At 39.0% G+C, this 17,051-nt stretch overlaps 2 protein-coding genes across 5 annotated transcripts in view; both read right to left on the bottom strand.

The window, feature by feature from the left end:
• Nucleotides 1-208: 208 nt before the first annotated feature.
• Nucleotides 209-7,416, bottom strand: HUS1 (HUS1 checkpoint clamp component). 2 transcript variants are annotated; one of them, XM_068674801.1, is made up of 8 exons: nucleotides 7,252-7,416; nucleotides 6,851-6,978; nucleotides 6,111-6,287; nucleotides 5,375-5,482; nucleotides 4,416-4,490; nucleotides 2,304-2,403; nucleotides 1,496-1,627; nucleotides 209-554 (listed from the first exon to the last, which is right to left on the bottom strand). In XM_068674801.1, the coding sequence occupies exons 1-8, from the start codon at nucleotides 7,301-7,303 to the stop codon at nucleotides 472-474; spliced, it is 855 nt and encodes a 284-aa protein (XP_068530902.1). In that variant the 5' UTR covers nucleotides 7,304-7,416; the 3' UTR covers nucleotides 209-471. The 2 variants fall into 2 exon arrangements, with proteins under 2 accessions (XP_068530902.1, XP_068530903.1); XM_068674802.1 differs by lacking the exon at nucleotides 7,252-7,416 and adding an exon at nucleotides 7,064-7,191.
• A 3,070-nt stretch (nucleotides 7,417-10,486) lies between these two features.
• Nucleotides 10,487-17,051, bottom strand: part of ICE1 (interactor of little elongation complex ELL subunit 1) — a 32,479-nt gene continuing 25,914 nt past the window's right edge. For all 3 annotated transcript variants that reach the window (XM_068674798.1, XM_068674799.1, XM_068674800.1), the window contains 6 exons: nucleotides 16,863-17,031; nucleotides 15,442-15,602; nucleotides 14,510-14,700; nucleotides 13,072-13,178; nucleotides 12,266-12,364; nucleotides 10,487-11,352 (listed from right to left, as the gene is read on the bottom strand). In XM_068674798.1, coding sequence (XP_068530899.1) covers nucleotides 11,171-11,352; nucleotides 12,266-12,364; nucleotides 13,072-13,178; nucleotides 14,510-14,700; nucleotides 15,442-15,602; nucleotides 16,863-17,031 — 909 coding nt within the window. In that variant the 3' untranslated portion in view covers nucleotides 10,487-11,170. The remainder of the gene's footprint in view (nucleotides 11,353-12,265; nucleotides 12,365-13,071; nucleotides 13,179-14,509; nucleotides 14,701-15,441; nucleotides 15,603-16,862; nucleotides 17,032-17,051) is intronic.

Genomic DNA, 17,051 nt, shown 5'->3' with positions numbered 1-17,051 from the left:
TTGTTTTCTTTTCTGAAGGAACAAGAACACAATCTGAATATCCACAAGCTAAATATCCCATTCATCCAAATATTCCTAATAAAGAAAGAACAGCCCCCTTCCTTGCCCCTTCTGGAAGCTGACTTATGTACAGGCACCAATGTTAAGGAGATGAACACTTACACCTGAAATTTCAGCAGATTCAATGACTCAACAGCACAAGTGTCAGTTGGTTAGAACAACTGTATAAAGCGTGTATTTGACTAAATTGTTTGATTATGTCTTACATTTTACAAAATGAACAGTGATCCTTTTCCCCCACCCAACCCCATCTTATAGAGGGGGTACAGTAACATTTACAGAGCAAGCAGTCTATAATCAAAAAATAAATGTCAGGAATTTATATACAACTCAAACAGGTAACACTGATAGTTCTTCTCCCCCTTTGTGAACAGAGCCTCTGGTTTGAAAATGACTGTGATTCTGAATCATTCAGGCAAGTGCTGGAATAAAATACTGAAGGGAAACATCCTCATGGAGCAAGATAAAGTGGACGATTCTCTTACTTACAATATCTGTAAAGAGAAAAAACACAAATCCAATTTGAAGTATGGCAATAAAATGACATCCTCTACAGAATGCCACCATAAGAATACAGTATTTCTACCATATCCGATACAGGATGCAATTTTAAAGTATAGTTTGAAGTAAAGAGGATGACTAGGCATATCACCCAGTAGTATTAAAGTCCTTGAAGATCCATGAAGAATTATTAAGAGTCTATGGAAGTTCATACCAAAAAGGAAATATGTAATTTTAAGGCATGTAGTGCCTGTAAGGCATGTAATATTTTAATTCGATGACTTAGTCTTCTCTGGGAAACTAAGTGCCTTAGCATCAGCACTAAACTATAATGCAGAGATGTTCTTAGGAGGTCAGAAGTCCTTGGGAAAGGCACGTGGAGTTATCAAAATAGAATATAAACCCTGCATGGCTTCTGCTAAGGAAGAACACACTGTTTCTACGGTTAGAAACATCTGCTGTGTAAAAAGCATTTTGGTATTAATTTGTGCTGGACATAAGAAAGCACATGAGGGAAACTTTTTTTTTTTTTAAAAAAAAAGTCAGTAAATTCATTTTTCCAGTAGAAACTAAAGCTTTAAAAATTTCCAAAAAATATTAACATTCCTAAATACAACACTTTAACTTCAACACAAAGATGACAAAAAGGCACACATGATCTGTCAGTCCAGATATTCCAACTTGATACTTTTAAAAGGTCATGACAATGCTTTTTAGTGTTTGTTTTTTTTTTTTTTTTCCATCTCTTTCCAAAGCACGTAAGGGTTGAAGCCCACTGACTAAAACCAAAAATATTAACAATTCTCAAGCACAGTAAAAATAGCCAAGTTTTAAAGTGACAAAAAGAGAGAAAGAGAGATGTTCTCCTATGACTACAAGGACAGCAAACCTCCCCTCCTTAACTGGAGTTTGCAAACAGAGCTGTTGAACTTACTGCACAAGGCTTTTGTGGGATTGACCTGCTGTCCAGCAAGCAGCTGCTGCAGCTTCTTGATGTCTATGCGTGCCTCAGCCATGCTTTCCAGATCTCTGTCTTGAGCAGAGCTTTGACATCCATCCTCTGATGCTGGAATGAAAGAACACATCACTCAGTCAAAACATCAGAAGGGATTTCAAAACCTGTAAGGACACACCTGACAATCACTGAACAGTTGATATTCAAAGGGACTGTTTAGCAGCAGCGCAAGGAAGCTAAAGCCCAGTTTTCCTACAGATTGTCAATGTTACTGGAAAAGATTCCCCGCATAAATATGGGATAGACATTGGCCACTTTCCTTTTTAAGGTTTCATTTGACGACTTCAAAGGACTTGATGCTATTTTGTAAGTACTTTTATCAGCATCACACTTACATGTACATAATGAGACCAAACAGTAGACTCAGGGGAGACACCATCACTCTCTACAACCACCTCAAAGGAATTTGTAGCAGGGTGGGAGTCAGTCTCTTTTCCCAAGCAATAAGACAAAAGGAAATGGCCTCAAGTTGCACCAAGGGAGATTTATATTGGATATTAGGAAAAAACTCTTCACTGAAAGTGTTGTGAGGCTTTGGAACAGGCTGCCCAGGGAAGTAGTTAAGTGACCAGCCCTGGAGGTATTCAAGACATGTAGATGTGCACAGGGTTTAGTGGTAGACCTGGCAGTGCTAGGTTATCACTTGGATCTTTAAGGTCTTTTCCGATCTAAATGACTCCGTGATTCTGTGAAACAGACACATGAGGTAAGAAACAAGGAAACTTACCCCAGGGAGGATTTCCCAAGTTTTTAAAATGTGTTGTTACAGATACCAAATCAGTTTCTATTTTCAAATTCATTTCTCCATTCAAGTTTGCTTCAATCACCTGCAATACAATCAGTTTTAGGAAAGCCACTTCTGCACTGCAGAATTACAACAGAATAAAGTGCTCCTCTGTTCAAGCTTCCTGAAGTGCTTCAGTGCCTTCAAAAGCTCAATTGCACTTTTTGAACATGGTTCAAACATCCCAATGCTCAGCTACAAAATACATTCCTCATCATTCCCGTGTGAAAGATCCCAGACCATCTTTCCTGAAATTACAGCAAGAGAAATTCAATCTCTCTCCAGTACTTTTAGAACAAGTACTGGCTTTGGAAAGTTCATGTGCTGGACAAAGGCTTTAGAAATAAGAGACTGAAATTGCAGATGATGAACATTACTGCATGCCCTTCCAGGTTTTCAACAAACAGAAAGACACATACGCAGTCCATACGATACGCACAGAAAATGGGATGAAACCAAGAGCTGATCTGCAGTTGCTTTCCCAGACTTAAAAACAAGACAGCAGCTGCACCAGAGCCAACAACTCCAAGCAGTACTATGGACTGCTAGAAGTCCTGGAAAAATGCTGTAAGCCTTCAAATTCTACCCTGACAAAGTGTCCTACCAGAAGATCATATATAATCTTATATGAATCCTAGGCAAATCAGAGGATTCCTAACACACATCTAAGCACTTCACTTCTGTGATCAGAAGAATTCTCAATACTTTATAGAGGTTCACATGACAACCAGAATTACCCATGGAAGGGGAGATGCCCACAGATGAATGCTCCCACACAAGGACCAATTACTATTTGAAAGACCTTCTAAAAGCCATTTTTGTAGCTCTGATCTTGACCATATTTACTATCAGGATCTATGCATCTAGCATAAATATTTCTGACACTTGATGTATTTGATATTTAATAACAGAAAAGCTTGTAGAGACACAAGTACTTTGCCATCTCCCTTAGAACTATCAAAACTATTTCCCAGAGATTTACTTACTTTTGACTATAAACATATTTTGGAGCATGAGGTAAGGAATTTAGGAACGCGGTTATGCCAGTGTTAATATACTACGTCTTCTGAGTGTTGCTGCACACCAAAGATCAATCCCATCACACAGCTACCCTGTGTGCACTGCTTTGTTGTGTGTAATCATGTACGCTGAGGATATGGGAGGGAAAGCACACTCAGAGTGCGCCCAGAATGCTTACAAAGGAGAAGAGTTTGAAATGCTTTACTTTTCTATTTGCATGATGATTGCCATTTGCAAAATTGCCAGAAAGCCATTGTTAGTTTTTCAACCCTTCCAAGCCGTGTAAGACTAAGACCTACCCAATTTCAGGATTCTCAGTTTACAAAAAAAAAATAAAAAAAAATCTATCAATCAAAATTGTTACAAACATCCCCAAATCAAACTATTCCAAAGCTCTATACCTACTTACTCCCTTTAATGCCAGCAAATTCTGGTGACTGAGAGTAATTAAATTAAAAAGAAAAAAAAAAATCCCTTTTCACACCAACTGCAGTGGGCTTCTTCCAGTGGAAGGTCCACCCGCACTCCAGAAACCCAGGGTGGGCTGAAAGCTCACCATGTCAGAATCTAAAGCACAGGTTGACATCCATAAGCCATGAGAAGGATTTCCTCTAAATCATACCTCAAGTTCACCAAAAGGTCATTTCAATAGACACGTAACACAAAACTCACTTAATAGGCATTTCTTTAAAGAAATCACCTGGAAAGTCTCCAGCTAGCTTCATGAAAGACTACAATTTCTTTCCAGCTGTAAAGAGTGGCTTGCAGGAACACGGTATCATGTTCTTTCTGGAATTCAGTACAAAGAGCACCATATTCGATGAGGTCCAGGACAAGCTTTTCAGCGTCAGTCCTAAAATAAATCCCATCATTCTCTTCAACCCTTGCACAATCTTCAGGTACCTTTGTTTCAACATCTGACCCACCCAAAAATAAAATATAACACAGGGGCACCAGTTTGGGCACCAGGGAAAAGTACTACATCCGAGATAAAATGACATCTGTAGGACAAAAACTTGAAGTGTTTTAACTTACAATGCTATGGCTGAGATTCTTCATTCTCTCCACAACACTCTTCATTGTTTTCAGTGCTGGTAGGTAAATACTGACCTAAAAAGACACAAGAACTGCATTCACACCAGTATTTCATGTGTGAATTGGATGCGATGCCTTCATTTCTCCCTTCAGCTCTACCCTTAGACTCCTGAGTTATGTACTGAGCTCACAAAGCACAATATTTAACTAAAATCAGGAAGTGATCCAGGAACAGAACTCTTTCCCATTCTACCAACAGAGCATCACTACCAATTGCTTCAGAAACACTATCCCAAGTCTGTGTTCAAAATAAAGCACAGACAATTTCTGCAGATCAGATTCTCACATGAACCCGCTAGAAGTTAGTATAGCCAATCAGTTTTGAAACTGCATCAGTATAAATCTGAAATAACAGAATAAAACACATAAAGTTTCTACTGTGCCATGTCTTCAAAATTGAAACAATCTTAGCTGTAGAGGTAACATACACCCATAACCTCAAATAGTAACTCACTTGCACAAAGACCTTTCCTTGCAATTCTGCTAAAAGTCAAAAAGGATATAGAACGAATATATAAAAGAACAAAAGGAAACACGTATACATCCAACTTTGTCAGGTAGGCCATAAATTACAGATGTAACAGAATATTTGGGCTACTTGGAACCTAAGAAGTTGATCACATGAAGTAATCATATGATTGTTTTATGCTCTTGTCTAAAGCTATGCAAGTCCTTTGCTCCTTCCCTGTCCCACCCTGAATATCACAGCAACAATCAGTAACTACCTGCTCTGTTTTTTGAGCTCTTTTTGTCAAGATGGAAGCCATGTGCCCTCTCCAAACATCTAGCTTCCATCCTTTCCTTTTCTGTTCCATCTCCTCTCCAAAACCCACTGGCTGTATACTCCACTGCTGTAGCCACCTCCCCACTCCACAGTGAATATAAAAACAGAGTCTTACATCAAAGTCCGGCACCCTGGGCTCTCTGAAGTCATTCCATAATCTTCTGGGAATAACCCTCACAGGAATGTCATGTGTCACAATCCTACTGCTGCTTGATAAGGATGGCTTGAGGGAGAGAGGATGCTCTTGAAGTTAAAAACAGGACTTGAATTCTGAATCCAAGTTTTTCAGATCCAGTCTAGGAAATACTAGAACCAAGTGCCTCAGACACCCAGTTCCAATTTTCCACAGCTTCCACAGGTCCCCTATTATGCAGGCTTCGCTTTTGAATAAGGATGAAATTGCAAGTCATTGCTATTTATGTGCTATCCTTCAAGTTAAACAGGGAAGATGTGTTAAAACCAACAAAAAATCTGAAGTGCAGTTTGAAATTGAATAGCATGACAAGCAAAAAAACAAAGAGCCAAAAAATACACTAAAACCTCCTGCACCTACAGGCTCCAATGAGAAGGCAATCATCCACAGAAAATTTAGAGGATGAATAGAGAAAAGGTAGCAGGTGACAAAGACATTATAAAAAGGTGTCTCAATCACATGGCTTTCATTCTTCTTCCACCTCTTCCTTGTCTTTTGGAAAATACAAAGCTCATTCTGCGCACTACCAACCATGATGGCAGGAAATGCCAGTAAAATGGAAAACTGCAAGATTTTTCTTTCTTTAGTTTTATAGAGTTATACCAAAGCTACCAAAGCTTTTACTTAATAACGATGATAAAAGCATTGTTGCACTTACTAGCTCCACAGAAACTTTGAGACAAGGACAGTGTTTGTTAGTCAACTTGATCTTCACTGCCTTAGCACTCTGGGCAGTTTTTAATGCTCTCGACAGGTTCTCAGGTGTGAGCTCTAAATAGATTTCATTGTGATCCGCAGCCACTCCTTCCATCTGAAATTCGTCAAAGAAATTCCCCTGCAAGTTTTAAAAGTTGTGAAATAGAGCAAATTAAAAGAAAAAAGAAAGAAAAAGGAAAGAAAAAAAAAAAGAAGAAGAAGAAAAAAGGCAAATGAAGCGGGGCAAGTTTGACTTAACAGACCTTAACTCTAAACCATGCTTATAGCAGGTTTCCTCCACCCAGCACATGTAGAAATTAATACAGGCTGCGTAAGAATGAAGGCCCATTTCTTCAGAGCTAAACCCATCAACTTCAGACCCTGCCCTAACACACATAGGTTGTCAAAACATAGGGTCTGAGGGATAAGTTATGCTCAACTGTTTCCAGTTTTGGGCAGGATCTTGTGGGCCAGCACGTACTGAAGCCTTACAAAGAAGTGACAACCCAGGAAAAGTGGCGTCTAGCCCAAAACAGTGGGCCTGCACAACTAAAAGGCAGTCTTGAAAAACAGAGCACCTTGACCTGAGACACCTCGGGTAAGGGCTGTTGTTGGAATTGCCACCATGTAAAAAGGCCCCAGCTGCATGCTCTGGTTTGCAGTGACGTGTTTGTTTGTTTGTTTTAACTCCCCCCGGCTTACCTGGCACAGCTCGCACCACATGCTGACCCCTCCATTTGCCACCTTATCGCAGAGGATGAAGTAGAGCTTGCCCGCGGTGAGCCGCAGCGTGCAGGTCTTCGCCAACCTGGCGATGGTGTTAACGACACCTGCGGAGGGAAGGGGAAATACTACAGCACCAACTGCTTTGCTGGCAGGGGATAAACCCTTAATCCCCAAAATCACATCTGATACCAGAAAATCCCAGAAACGCCGAGGGGATAAGGGGGAAGAAAGCGACCTCATGCTGCCCCCCCCTCCGCTGGATGGAGCCACGGCCTGGGCCTCAGCGCGCCTACAAAGGGGGCCGGCGCACACAGCCCTCCCTCCTCCTCCTCGCCGGGTGAGGCTGGCCGAGGCACCGCCGAGCCCGACACACTCACGGCTGAAGTTGTTGAGGCAGGCGAGATCCACGATCTTAGCCCGAAAACGCATGGCAGCGCTCCCCGTCCCCCCGCCGCCGCCCGCCTCCGGCAGCGCGGCCCAAGGCGGGGCCCCGGCGGCCCCGGGCGCGGCTGACGCGAGGGGCGGGGGGAAGGAGGGCTCGCGGCTCGCCACAGCTCGGCATGCCCTTGACAAAACTGTAAATCCAAATATGTGTGTGGTTTCTCAGCCCTGTTGTCTTTGAGGGGCTTTCTTCAAACGCCCTGCAGCAGAAAATAGGGGTAACCCCAGCCTCACGCCCTGCCGAGGAAGGGCCGGGCTCAGGCTGTGCCTCTAGGGGTGTTCCTAAGCTTAAGTGATCACAAGGGAAAGAAGCAACAGTCGTGTAAGGAAGTAGTAACCCTAAATATAATCCTAACCAGAAATGTAACTCTAAACCTAATCCCCTTAATTTAAACCTGAACCCTAAGCCTAACCCTAACCCAAAACCTCAACATTATCTGAAATCCTAAACCTAACTAAATCCTAACCCTGAAACTAACATTTAATTTAATGGCTAACCGTAAACTTAAGCTTAAAGGACACTAAAGCTAAAACTAAACACTAACTCAAACCCTAACCTCAACCCTAGCCACTAATCCTAACCCTTACACCTAAACCTAATCCTAACCCTAGCCTGAACCCAAATGCCTAACCTTAACCCCAAACCCTAATGCTAAACATAAGCCTACACCTAAACATAACCCAAAACACCAAACCTATCCATAACACTTAAGCCTAACCCAGGACACTAACCCAAGCCATACGCTACTGGCTAAACCTAACCCTAACCGTAAACCTAAACCTAGCTAAACCCTGAATCCTAACAGTAGAACTAAACCTAAACCCCAACCTCAACCCTAATGGCTCACCCTAACCATAACAGAATCAATCACAGAATGGTTGAGGTTGGAAGGGGCCTCTGGATGTCATCTAGTCCAACCTCCCTGTTCAAGCAACCTAGAGCACGTTGCACAGGATCACATCCAGGTGAGGTTTGAATATCTCTTGTCTGATAATTCCAACCTGGTTCAGCCTTGAAGCTGAAGTTTTCTCAAAACAGGATTTTTACTGTTTTCATCACCTAATGGGTTTGTTGCTCCTAGTACATCCCCTAAAGGTATTCAGCCCCCTGTTTACAGCTCTGGGTGGTGAGGAAGCAATTAGTGCCCAGCTTCTAGGCAGAACTGTTAACTCTTTCCTTGCAGAGCACAGCAAAGTAGTTAACCCATTCCTCACACAGTTCAGTGCACTTGAAGACCCAGAAGGTTTCTTCAATCTCAGTTCAATGGATGCAGATGCTGCTCTCCCTATATGTAGGTCTAGCCCGCCGTCAGGCTGAATACGTATTCCAGAGATATGGATACACACACCACGTCAGCCACAGTAGACCAACACAGACAGAGCCGTGCCTTTACAAGGAAACACAAACAGCATTCATATAAATATGAACACAGACAGTGAAGCCATTTTCCCCCCTTTCATCAGGATTGAAGTTTACTGTTGAAAATACACACAAACCTTCATTCTCTAGATTTACACACAAAATACATTCACAGACCTTTCAAATATTAACACAGGTTTTAAGTCTGTCAAATAATCATGACTTATCTGTTACCTTAAAAGCTGGTTGATTAAACTCTCTAAGACTCAAACGGAACTTTAGAAAACATGCATTTTTTAATTGCTGCACTGAACGAACAGGGGGATTACTCCACCTAGTGTATGCACGAGTTGCTCAGCAACAAAGGCTATATGCAATCAGAAGACACATTCAGTAGCTTTCCAAGGAATAACTAACATATTTATACTATTTCTCAGAACTCATTAAAATATGTAAACATCCCTGACACTTGTACATTTGTCTCTACTGGTGGTCTTTCGGGGTCTTCTGGTGGTCAATGATAGTCTTCCTCACTGCTTTCACTAGTTAAACCCAGTTCTTGCACATGCTTTCTTATCTCTGTTCTTTCTGACCTTGTTTCAACTTAGGCATGCATACTAACCTAAGTCATTTACACATCCAAGGACATAGGCATTGCATGAGTTTCTCACCTAGTCTTCTGAAATATCCTCCAGGCCTGGGTCATCAGTGCCCCCCATTTTGAAACACAAGTCTGTATATTAAAGCTGACTAATTAGCAAGTAAGGTAGTAACAGAGATATGCAGTTCTATCTAACTATACATAGCAAAGGCTTGGCCTATCTGTTCATAAAACATTTCAGATTTGACTCCATTGTTCTATTAGGGAAAAAAAATACAAAACAAAACAACAACAAAAACCACATTTGTTCTTTTGGCTCAGTATCAATCAAGTCATCAGCTCAGACCTTGGGTGTTTCCAGATGCAGGTCTCCTCTTACTCACCAGTTTGAAGGTCATTAGCAAATTACATGTATACACAGGACTCAAATTAACAAGAGGATAATGCTTTGTCTTTCTTTCTTTTTCTTATTAAACTGTCCTTATGTCAACCCATGAGTTCTTGCACTTCAATCTGTTGTTATTCTATCTCTTATCCCACTGTGGGGGTCGTGGCAGTGGTGTGCCTGGAGAGTTGAACCACAATAATCAGAGAGAGACTTTTCTCAGTATGGTGGATCTGAGTGCACCAACAGGCCTTAATTGCACTGATGAGTGTCACTGTGGATCTTCATCCACCTGCCTCTGACCTAATCTCCTCAAATCAACACTAGTTATTTCTACTTCAGCCTCCTAGATTGACCTTTTAACCTCTTTCTTCCTGATATCCAGTCTAAACCTCCCCTGGTGCAACTTGAGGCTTGTGTCTAAATTTCATGTAGATACATCAGGCATTTGTACAACAGGCAATACCTAAAGCTGTGCATACTCTCTGTTGAAGACAGCAGCATCTAGTCAAGCAGAACTGCAAGAAGGGGAGGACTTTTCTTTCTTTAATGAGAAACTAAGTGTGCTGCAAGACAGACCCGCAAAGAATCATGAGCTCTATCAACAGGAGCTGGGAGCCTGCAGGTCAAGAAAGAACTGGGAAACTGCTGAGAGGAGCAAGAAACAACCTGGTCCTCAGGTGCCAAAAAGTTACAAGAACAAGAAGACACTGTGAAGTGCTTGCTGCAACTAACAATCCTATTGAAACCTGTGTCCAAAATGTAGTACTTAAGCTAGAAACAACAGTTTTCTCGGTGTGTTATTTAAAAAGACAAACAAGAACATAATGGTGTTTGCTTCTTTTATTACGAAAGATATAAAAATGCAGAGTGTAGTGAATCTATCCTTAGAAACTGAAACTTTTTCTGGACCAACATTCTATTTACATATACAAAATTCCCCAAGTGGAACAATATCAAATGTAAAAAACACATTATCAGAATATACCACATATTTACAAGTTCAGAGCTTTCATATCTCTGTTACTATAAATGCAGTTGTTACACAAGAGGTCAATCCCAACATGCTTTACGCAAGTATTTTAAATTAAGCAGATGAGACTACTCAAGTAAAATAAAACAAACTGGGCAAAGCTCTGCTATGAACAACTACTTTATACATACATACAGTACAAAATAACAGAGCCAAGTTTTCAGCCAGGCTTTATCTTCTGTTGTAGCAAAATGCTCATGCTCCAAGTTGATTGAAGAAAAACAACAGAAATAGCTACTGGTTGTTACTGACATCAAACTAGAAACCTCCCAAGAATCAAAAACATACTGGCTTTCAGATCACTGATGAGTCGTTAGGAAAAGCAAGCATTTGTATTCCTTTTAAAATTCTCCCCTCAAACAGAAAATACAAACAAAATAGTTAAGCCACCACTTTGTATTGTTTTTAACTGGAACCAATTACTGCTTAGTAAAATAAGGCACTTCTTCCTTTAGACCAATACATTTCCCTAGGTTTTAGTGTAGCTCCATTTTACACAGAGAAGTGATTTCAGCTAAGCCACTTGTGACAGCAGGAGGGATGCTATTAAGAACTGTTGCTCTCCAAGCATTGATGGCTTCAACGATACCTACTGGATTGCTTGAACCCAAGTCACACAGTGAATATATGGCTGCCAGCTGCACACCCCAGGGAACACCTGCAAAAAGTTAAAACAAATCAGCTTCTAGAAATTTGAATATGCAATAATTCTGAGAAGAAACATGAAGCTAAAGAAAACATTAGTTCAAGAACTGGAATACAAACATTTATTTTGGGGATGTCTAAAATGTGAAAGTAGCAAGAAGACAATCTTAACAAAAATTCTGTAGCATTTCATTTTATAGAAGAATTTTCCAGTTTTCTGATTTCAGAGGATTTTCAGTATTCAAAGGGCAAAAAAGATTTGAGTATTCAGTGATTTTACTGTAGTTCTAGTCCCACCTGATCAAGATGGTATGAAAATAGGTTTACACAAAGACTGAGACAGACACTTAAAGATGCGTCCCTTCCACTTACATGGAAAAGCCTGAGATTGAAAGGCAGAGTAGCTAAAGGAGTGGTTCAAAACAACTCCCTAGCATCAACCCATGCTTCACTGCAAAATTTACTTAATATGCAGAATAATTTAGCAATGCTTTTTTTGCCTCACTTTCTCTCAGGAATTTAGAACATCTTGCAGGCCCCTGTCTCCCAATACAACAATCTTGCTAGTAGCAAACCCCAGCACAAACTGTTCAGGTAATAAATTAACTATTCCTGCTTATGTCAAGATCACACATTATATTCTCAGAAGCAGCTGGTACACTGTTAGGTGAAACAGCATAATTTCAAGTTGGCTGAAACTACCTCAGAGTTGTTTCCTGCCTGAAAGAGAAAGTAATAGACAGGCTTTGTTAACTTTGGAAGGGCCAAGGACTCAAACTGAAACCTGTTTGTTCTTTTTCACACTAACATAAAACTGCACAAAGCAGGCTGTTTTGGCATTCTTGACCTAATTTGTGTGTTTTGTTTATACTGGCAGAAATTCACATTGCAGATTTTATGCTGAAGTTTCTCTAAATAGACATTACCTTCCTCTTTTGCATGATGTACAAACAGTGCAATTACAGAACTAATATTCTTCACCGCAGAAATATAACCTTCCTTCAAACCTATTTGGCCCAATCGACCTGAAAGATTTAAAAAAGGGGGGAAAAAAAGGTTACTATGTATCTGAGGTTTAGACAATCAACTTCCTAAATTTTACATTCACTGTCTGTTGAAGTGCCAATATAAAATCCAAATTTGAATTACAGCTGTCTAAAAATTAGTTGTCCTATTCCTCTTCTGACTAAAGACACCAAGGCATTTTTCATCAGACTGATAAAAACTCCTGTGGGTTTACAATTTTTAAGAGTAAAACTCAAAGAACACAACTTGTGTTTAACAAACAGTATTATGTAACTTACATACCAAAAACATCTATCTGAAACTAAAGTTTATTTGTTTATCCTGAATGCAACCTAGATACCAAATAAAGGATTTTACCTTAAAATCGCATCAAGAAGTATTATGTTACATATAAAGTCTTATTTTATATACTTTGCTAAAAGCATATATAGCTAAAAATAATTTAATTTTACATACATAAAGCATACCTATTTACTATCACGAAATCATAGTGACATCTCATAACTTAAATATATGATTTTCACAGGCTGACAAATAGTATCTGTATAAGACTGTAACAGTTTTGCTTTTTAAGGTGAAATTTTTTGAGGAAAATTAAAAAAAAATCAAAAAATACAAAAATGCTTCAATTCATTTTCCAGGCAAAGTGACGCTTTTAAAGGTCATACATAAACCAGAAATTCAATCATGAATTTAGATTACTTACCGATTAGCCTGAGAGTCAATGCGATAATACTATCAGGAATAGACTGTGCAGTTTCATGCTCTTTTCTCTTCTTTATCCACTTATCCATAGAAGGCCAAAGCACTTTGCTGTGAAGAAATGAATTAAAAAATCTGATACTGCATGAAGGTTTGGCACAGAATATTTATACAGAAAGAAACACAAATGGTTCTTTCATTTACCGTGTATTTGTGTAACTCCACTTGCATGTTGAATCCACCCTCAGGCGAAACTAGTAACACTACAAGCATCTACAAGTCTCAGTTATATAAAGACTGTTTTACACCCAAACATTAAAAGCTATCTTGCTGGAGGAATCATTCCTGTTCAGAATATTATTTCTGCCCATCTTCCATTTCCTTGCAACTTTCTGCATCTCTACATAAAGTCAAGAGGTTACTCCACTAACTCACCTGTATATGGAACCACACTTCTTTCGAATGTTACATGAGTCATACAGTCATACACCTTGTATGACTGAAAATTAACAATTTGTATGTTATAAGTAGGATCTGGTGCTTGTTTTTAAATCTGAATGGACTTCAGACAAGACCTTAAAATTATGAGACCATCCTTAAAATTATGCTGATAGACTTAGCAATCATTAGTACAACTTCACACAATCAACTCTGTATGACTTCAGTTTAAGTGACATACCTTGAACTGAACCTAGTATAAATTTTGAAAGTGTTCCACTAAAAATAACTTCCGTAGCAATGATTTGAATGATTCTAGTAAGTTTTTCACATTTACTTCATATTCAACAATTAGTTTATGTGGTTGTTAAACCAATGCCTTATTTTGGGAGATTCTACTAGTTTATATAGCATATTCATACAAAACAGGGACTGTCAGATGAGTGTACACATCAAACTGCAGTCTTTCAAACCAAGTTAAATATGTCAGCAGGTTATGCATTGGATTATAGGGTTCAAAGAAAACGTAAGACACTGGGTTGAAGTATTATCATGGTTTTAGAATTGAAATCAGACTGAAATCAGGATAGTATAATAGTGAAATGCAACCATACTCCTTTTCAGCACTGAAGTAGTGCTGTTTGCAGATCAGAAGTTCCACCCCCATTTTTTAATTACTGAAGAAGAAAAGCTTTTTTAAAAAATGATACTAAATTCAGAGGAAAACAACCATGTTGCTCACTTTGACATACAGTCAAAAAAGCCAAAATCTTTCACAATTGTTCACATATAGCTATTTTAAAAGCAACTCTTTATTAGAAAGGTTCTAACAGGACTAATTCCTTGAATTAGTACTCCAATATCCTCCATTTGCTCACAGGTTATAAAACCTTCTTTTCTAAGTATGTATGCAATATTTCATTATGTTAAAAGCTAAGCTGCAATGTTTCAAATTCAAAACAAAAGCACAGAAAAATGTCTGAAGGAACTGCTTGCCACAATACCTTATGACATTGTCATGTGTCCAATCCCACTTCAGGTTAGTGCAGAGTAGGTCAATAGCAAATATGTACTGCCAAGCATCTTCACTCAGATCCTCTCCATATCGTTCGCTCTGCTGAAATTCTACTTTGGGACATGACTGCATTTCTAAAAGCAGGTTTGAGGCCATAATACCTGCATCTAAAGATGAACTCTGGAATTACAGACGGTGATTACTTTAATGCATGAAAAGTTACCAACCCAGAACTGCACTCTTTAAAAATATTAGACTCTGACTGTCCATAGCAGCATTAGAGTTCATCTTACAACACAAATTCAACTTTGAACTAGTGTTAACAGAAGCAAACAAATAAAAAAAGTACACAGAACTCAAATTTTCAAGAACTCAATATTTATCTTGATGATTTTAGAAAAAGTGCAGTTTGGGAAAACAAACACATAAACACAAACCCTACACCCATTCTCTTCTCTGCTCCCACAGTCTGGGGATTTTTGTTTCTCTTGATGAAACTTTAAGGTCAGAAGAGTCCTTTTTACAATGCAAGAAAATTGTATCAGTCCTGCTCATTTCTAAGCAAAACAAAACAAATATGACCTCAACAAACATTAAAATTACAGTTCCATCGAGTGATACAATTCCCTGGTCCAAGAGCACTGAAGTCAAAATTTCAAAAATAATAAAAACACTTCAAGTGTTTACTAGAGGTATTAGTATTTAAGAGGGAAAACAAAAAAGTGTTGTGTTGTGATAGGGTTTAGACAACCACAGGAAGATAGCCTTAAGTAGCATTAGCTGTGCAATTGTACAGGCTCCATGGGAGATCCATTGAGCATCTATCTTCACACCTTGCCTCAGAAGATTCTTGATTTGATACAGCCAGCAAGGGAATCAAAACAGACAAAAGCTGATAGTGACAGTGAAAGCAGAAGTTACCTGCTCCCAGCTGAGGTAAGCACTGAGACAGGCCAGGACATCTTCATTTGCGCTCTGCCTGATAACTAATTGCATGGCTTTGTTAATTGCACCTTCAAAGACAAATATGTCAGGCCATATATTTGTGATGAATAAAATCAATTTCACTGCATCTGGAAAGCCTAGGAAAAAAAAAGAGAGAGAACAATATAAGTTTTTAACATACAAAAGCAAACAAAAAATACACGCAGAGATCAAATGCCAGTACACTCTACAGCAAGGTAACAAGGAGAGAAGGCACAGAAGTCATGTAAAAACTGCAGCCCAGTGAGGTGGAATCATACTAGCACACCCCAGTCCTGATATTAAATAATGGAAGGGAGGAGAAAACAAACAACCAAATGAAAAAACAAACACCTTCCCCATTGTAATTCCTTTATTTATTTATTTATTTTTTTTTTCCTAAAAAGAGTGTTTTAGTCAGTAAGTCAGGCATGGTTACACTGCACTTGGCTGCGTAACAAAAGTGTGCACAGTCCTTTTCCCTTTATTCTTACTGCACTTTAGTTCACTAACGACAGTGGTCTTGGAGCACAGAAACCAGATTTTACAGTGACTTTAAATTTATCTTGGAGTTATTTATCTTGGAGTAAAATCTATCTTGGAGTTACTTAAGGCAGAATACCTGAAAGAAGAACAGAAAAAATAAGGATGGACAGGAAACCAAGAAAACAGATGATGCAAGTCTAAGGAAGTAGCACTGACTGTTTATAGTCAATTTGGCAATTGTGTAGCTGGAATTTAGCTCACTTGTGTTACCTAATGAAGGAGAAAACTTTAAAATGAATGCATTAGTAATCAAAATAAAACAATTGAATAATAAAAAAAGGAAAACCTTCAAGATGTGTTTACAACTGTTCACATTCTAAATGAAATAAAACCACAGAAAATCCACAACAGAAATTTAAGCAATTCAAAGTATACAACAGAAAATCATTCAAAGTCTGCATTTAACAGTTTTACTGAAGTTCCTTTTTCTTTTCTTTTTAAAAATCGAATGTGTTTTATGAGTCAGTGCTTACTCAGTAAAAATAGCAGTAATCAAAAAGTACAAAGTGCTCTGGAATCACAATATCATTTTGGAGATGGCAGGGCAAACATGAAAGTACAGAGGATCCCAAAGTAAGTATTGAAAAATGAGTGGACTAGTAAGAGCACAGGTGATCACCAAGCTGAGATAGATGTAGACAACTGTGAGACAGAAAATTTCTTCTGTAACAGTCTATATTTTTGCAGTATAGAAAAAAGGTCCAAGGAAGACATGCCTTTCACAGGAAGATTGTCTTTGTTCATTTGCTTTTACAAACCTAATTATTCTGGAACAATAAAGCAAAGACAGACAAAATGTTCAAGATGCAAGACCACCGAGACACACACTATACCTTCTTTAAGTAAGCTGTAGCAGAAGAGGCGGGCTCTTTCCAAATCTCCCAGCTGTCGACAAGTTGCTGTATAGACTCGACAAAGAGCCTGGTTGAAATTGTAATTTGAGGCTGTTTTCTGAGCCTTGAGTTTACTGAGAATAACATGCAGCAACGACTCAGCTAAATGCTATAAGGCACAAAAAACAT

Source organism: Anas acuta, chromosome 2 (genome assembly GCF_963932015.1).
Source record: "Anas acuta chromosome 2, bAnaAcu1.1, whole genome shotgun sequence".
Lineage (NCBI taxonomy): Eukaryota > Metazoa > Chordata > Aves > Anseriformes > Anatidae > Anas > Anas acuta.
Note: the sequence above shows the minus strand (reverse complement) of the source record. Positions and strands in the feature narration are given on the sequence as shown.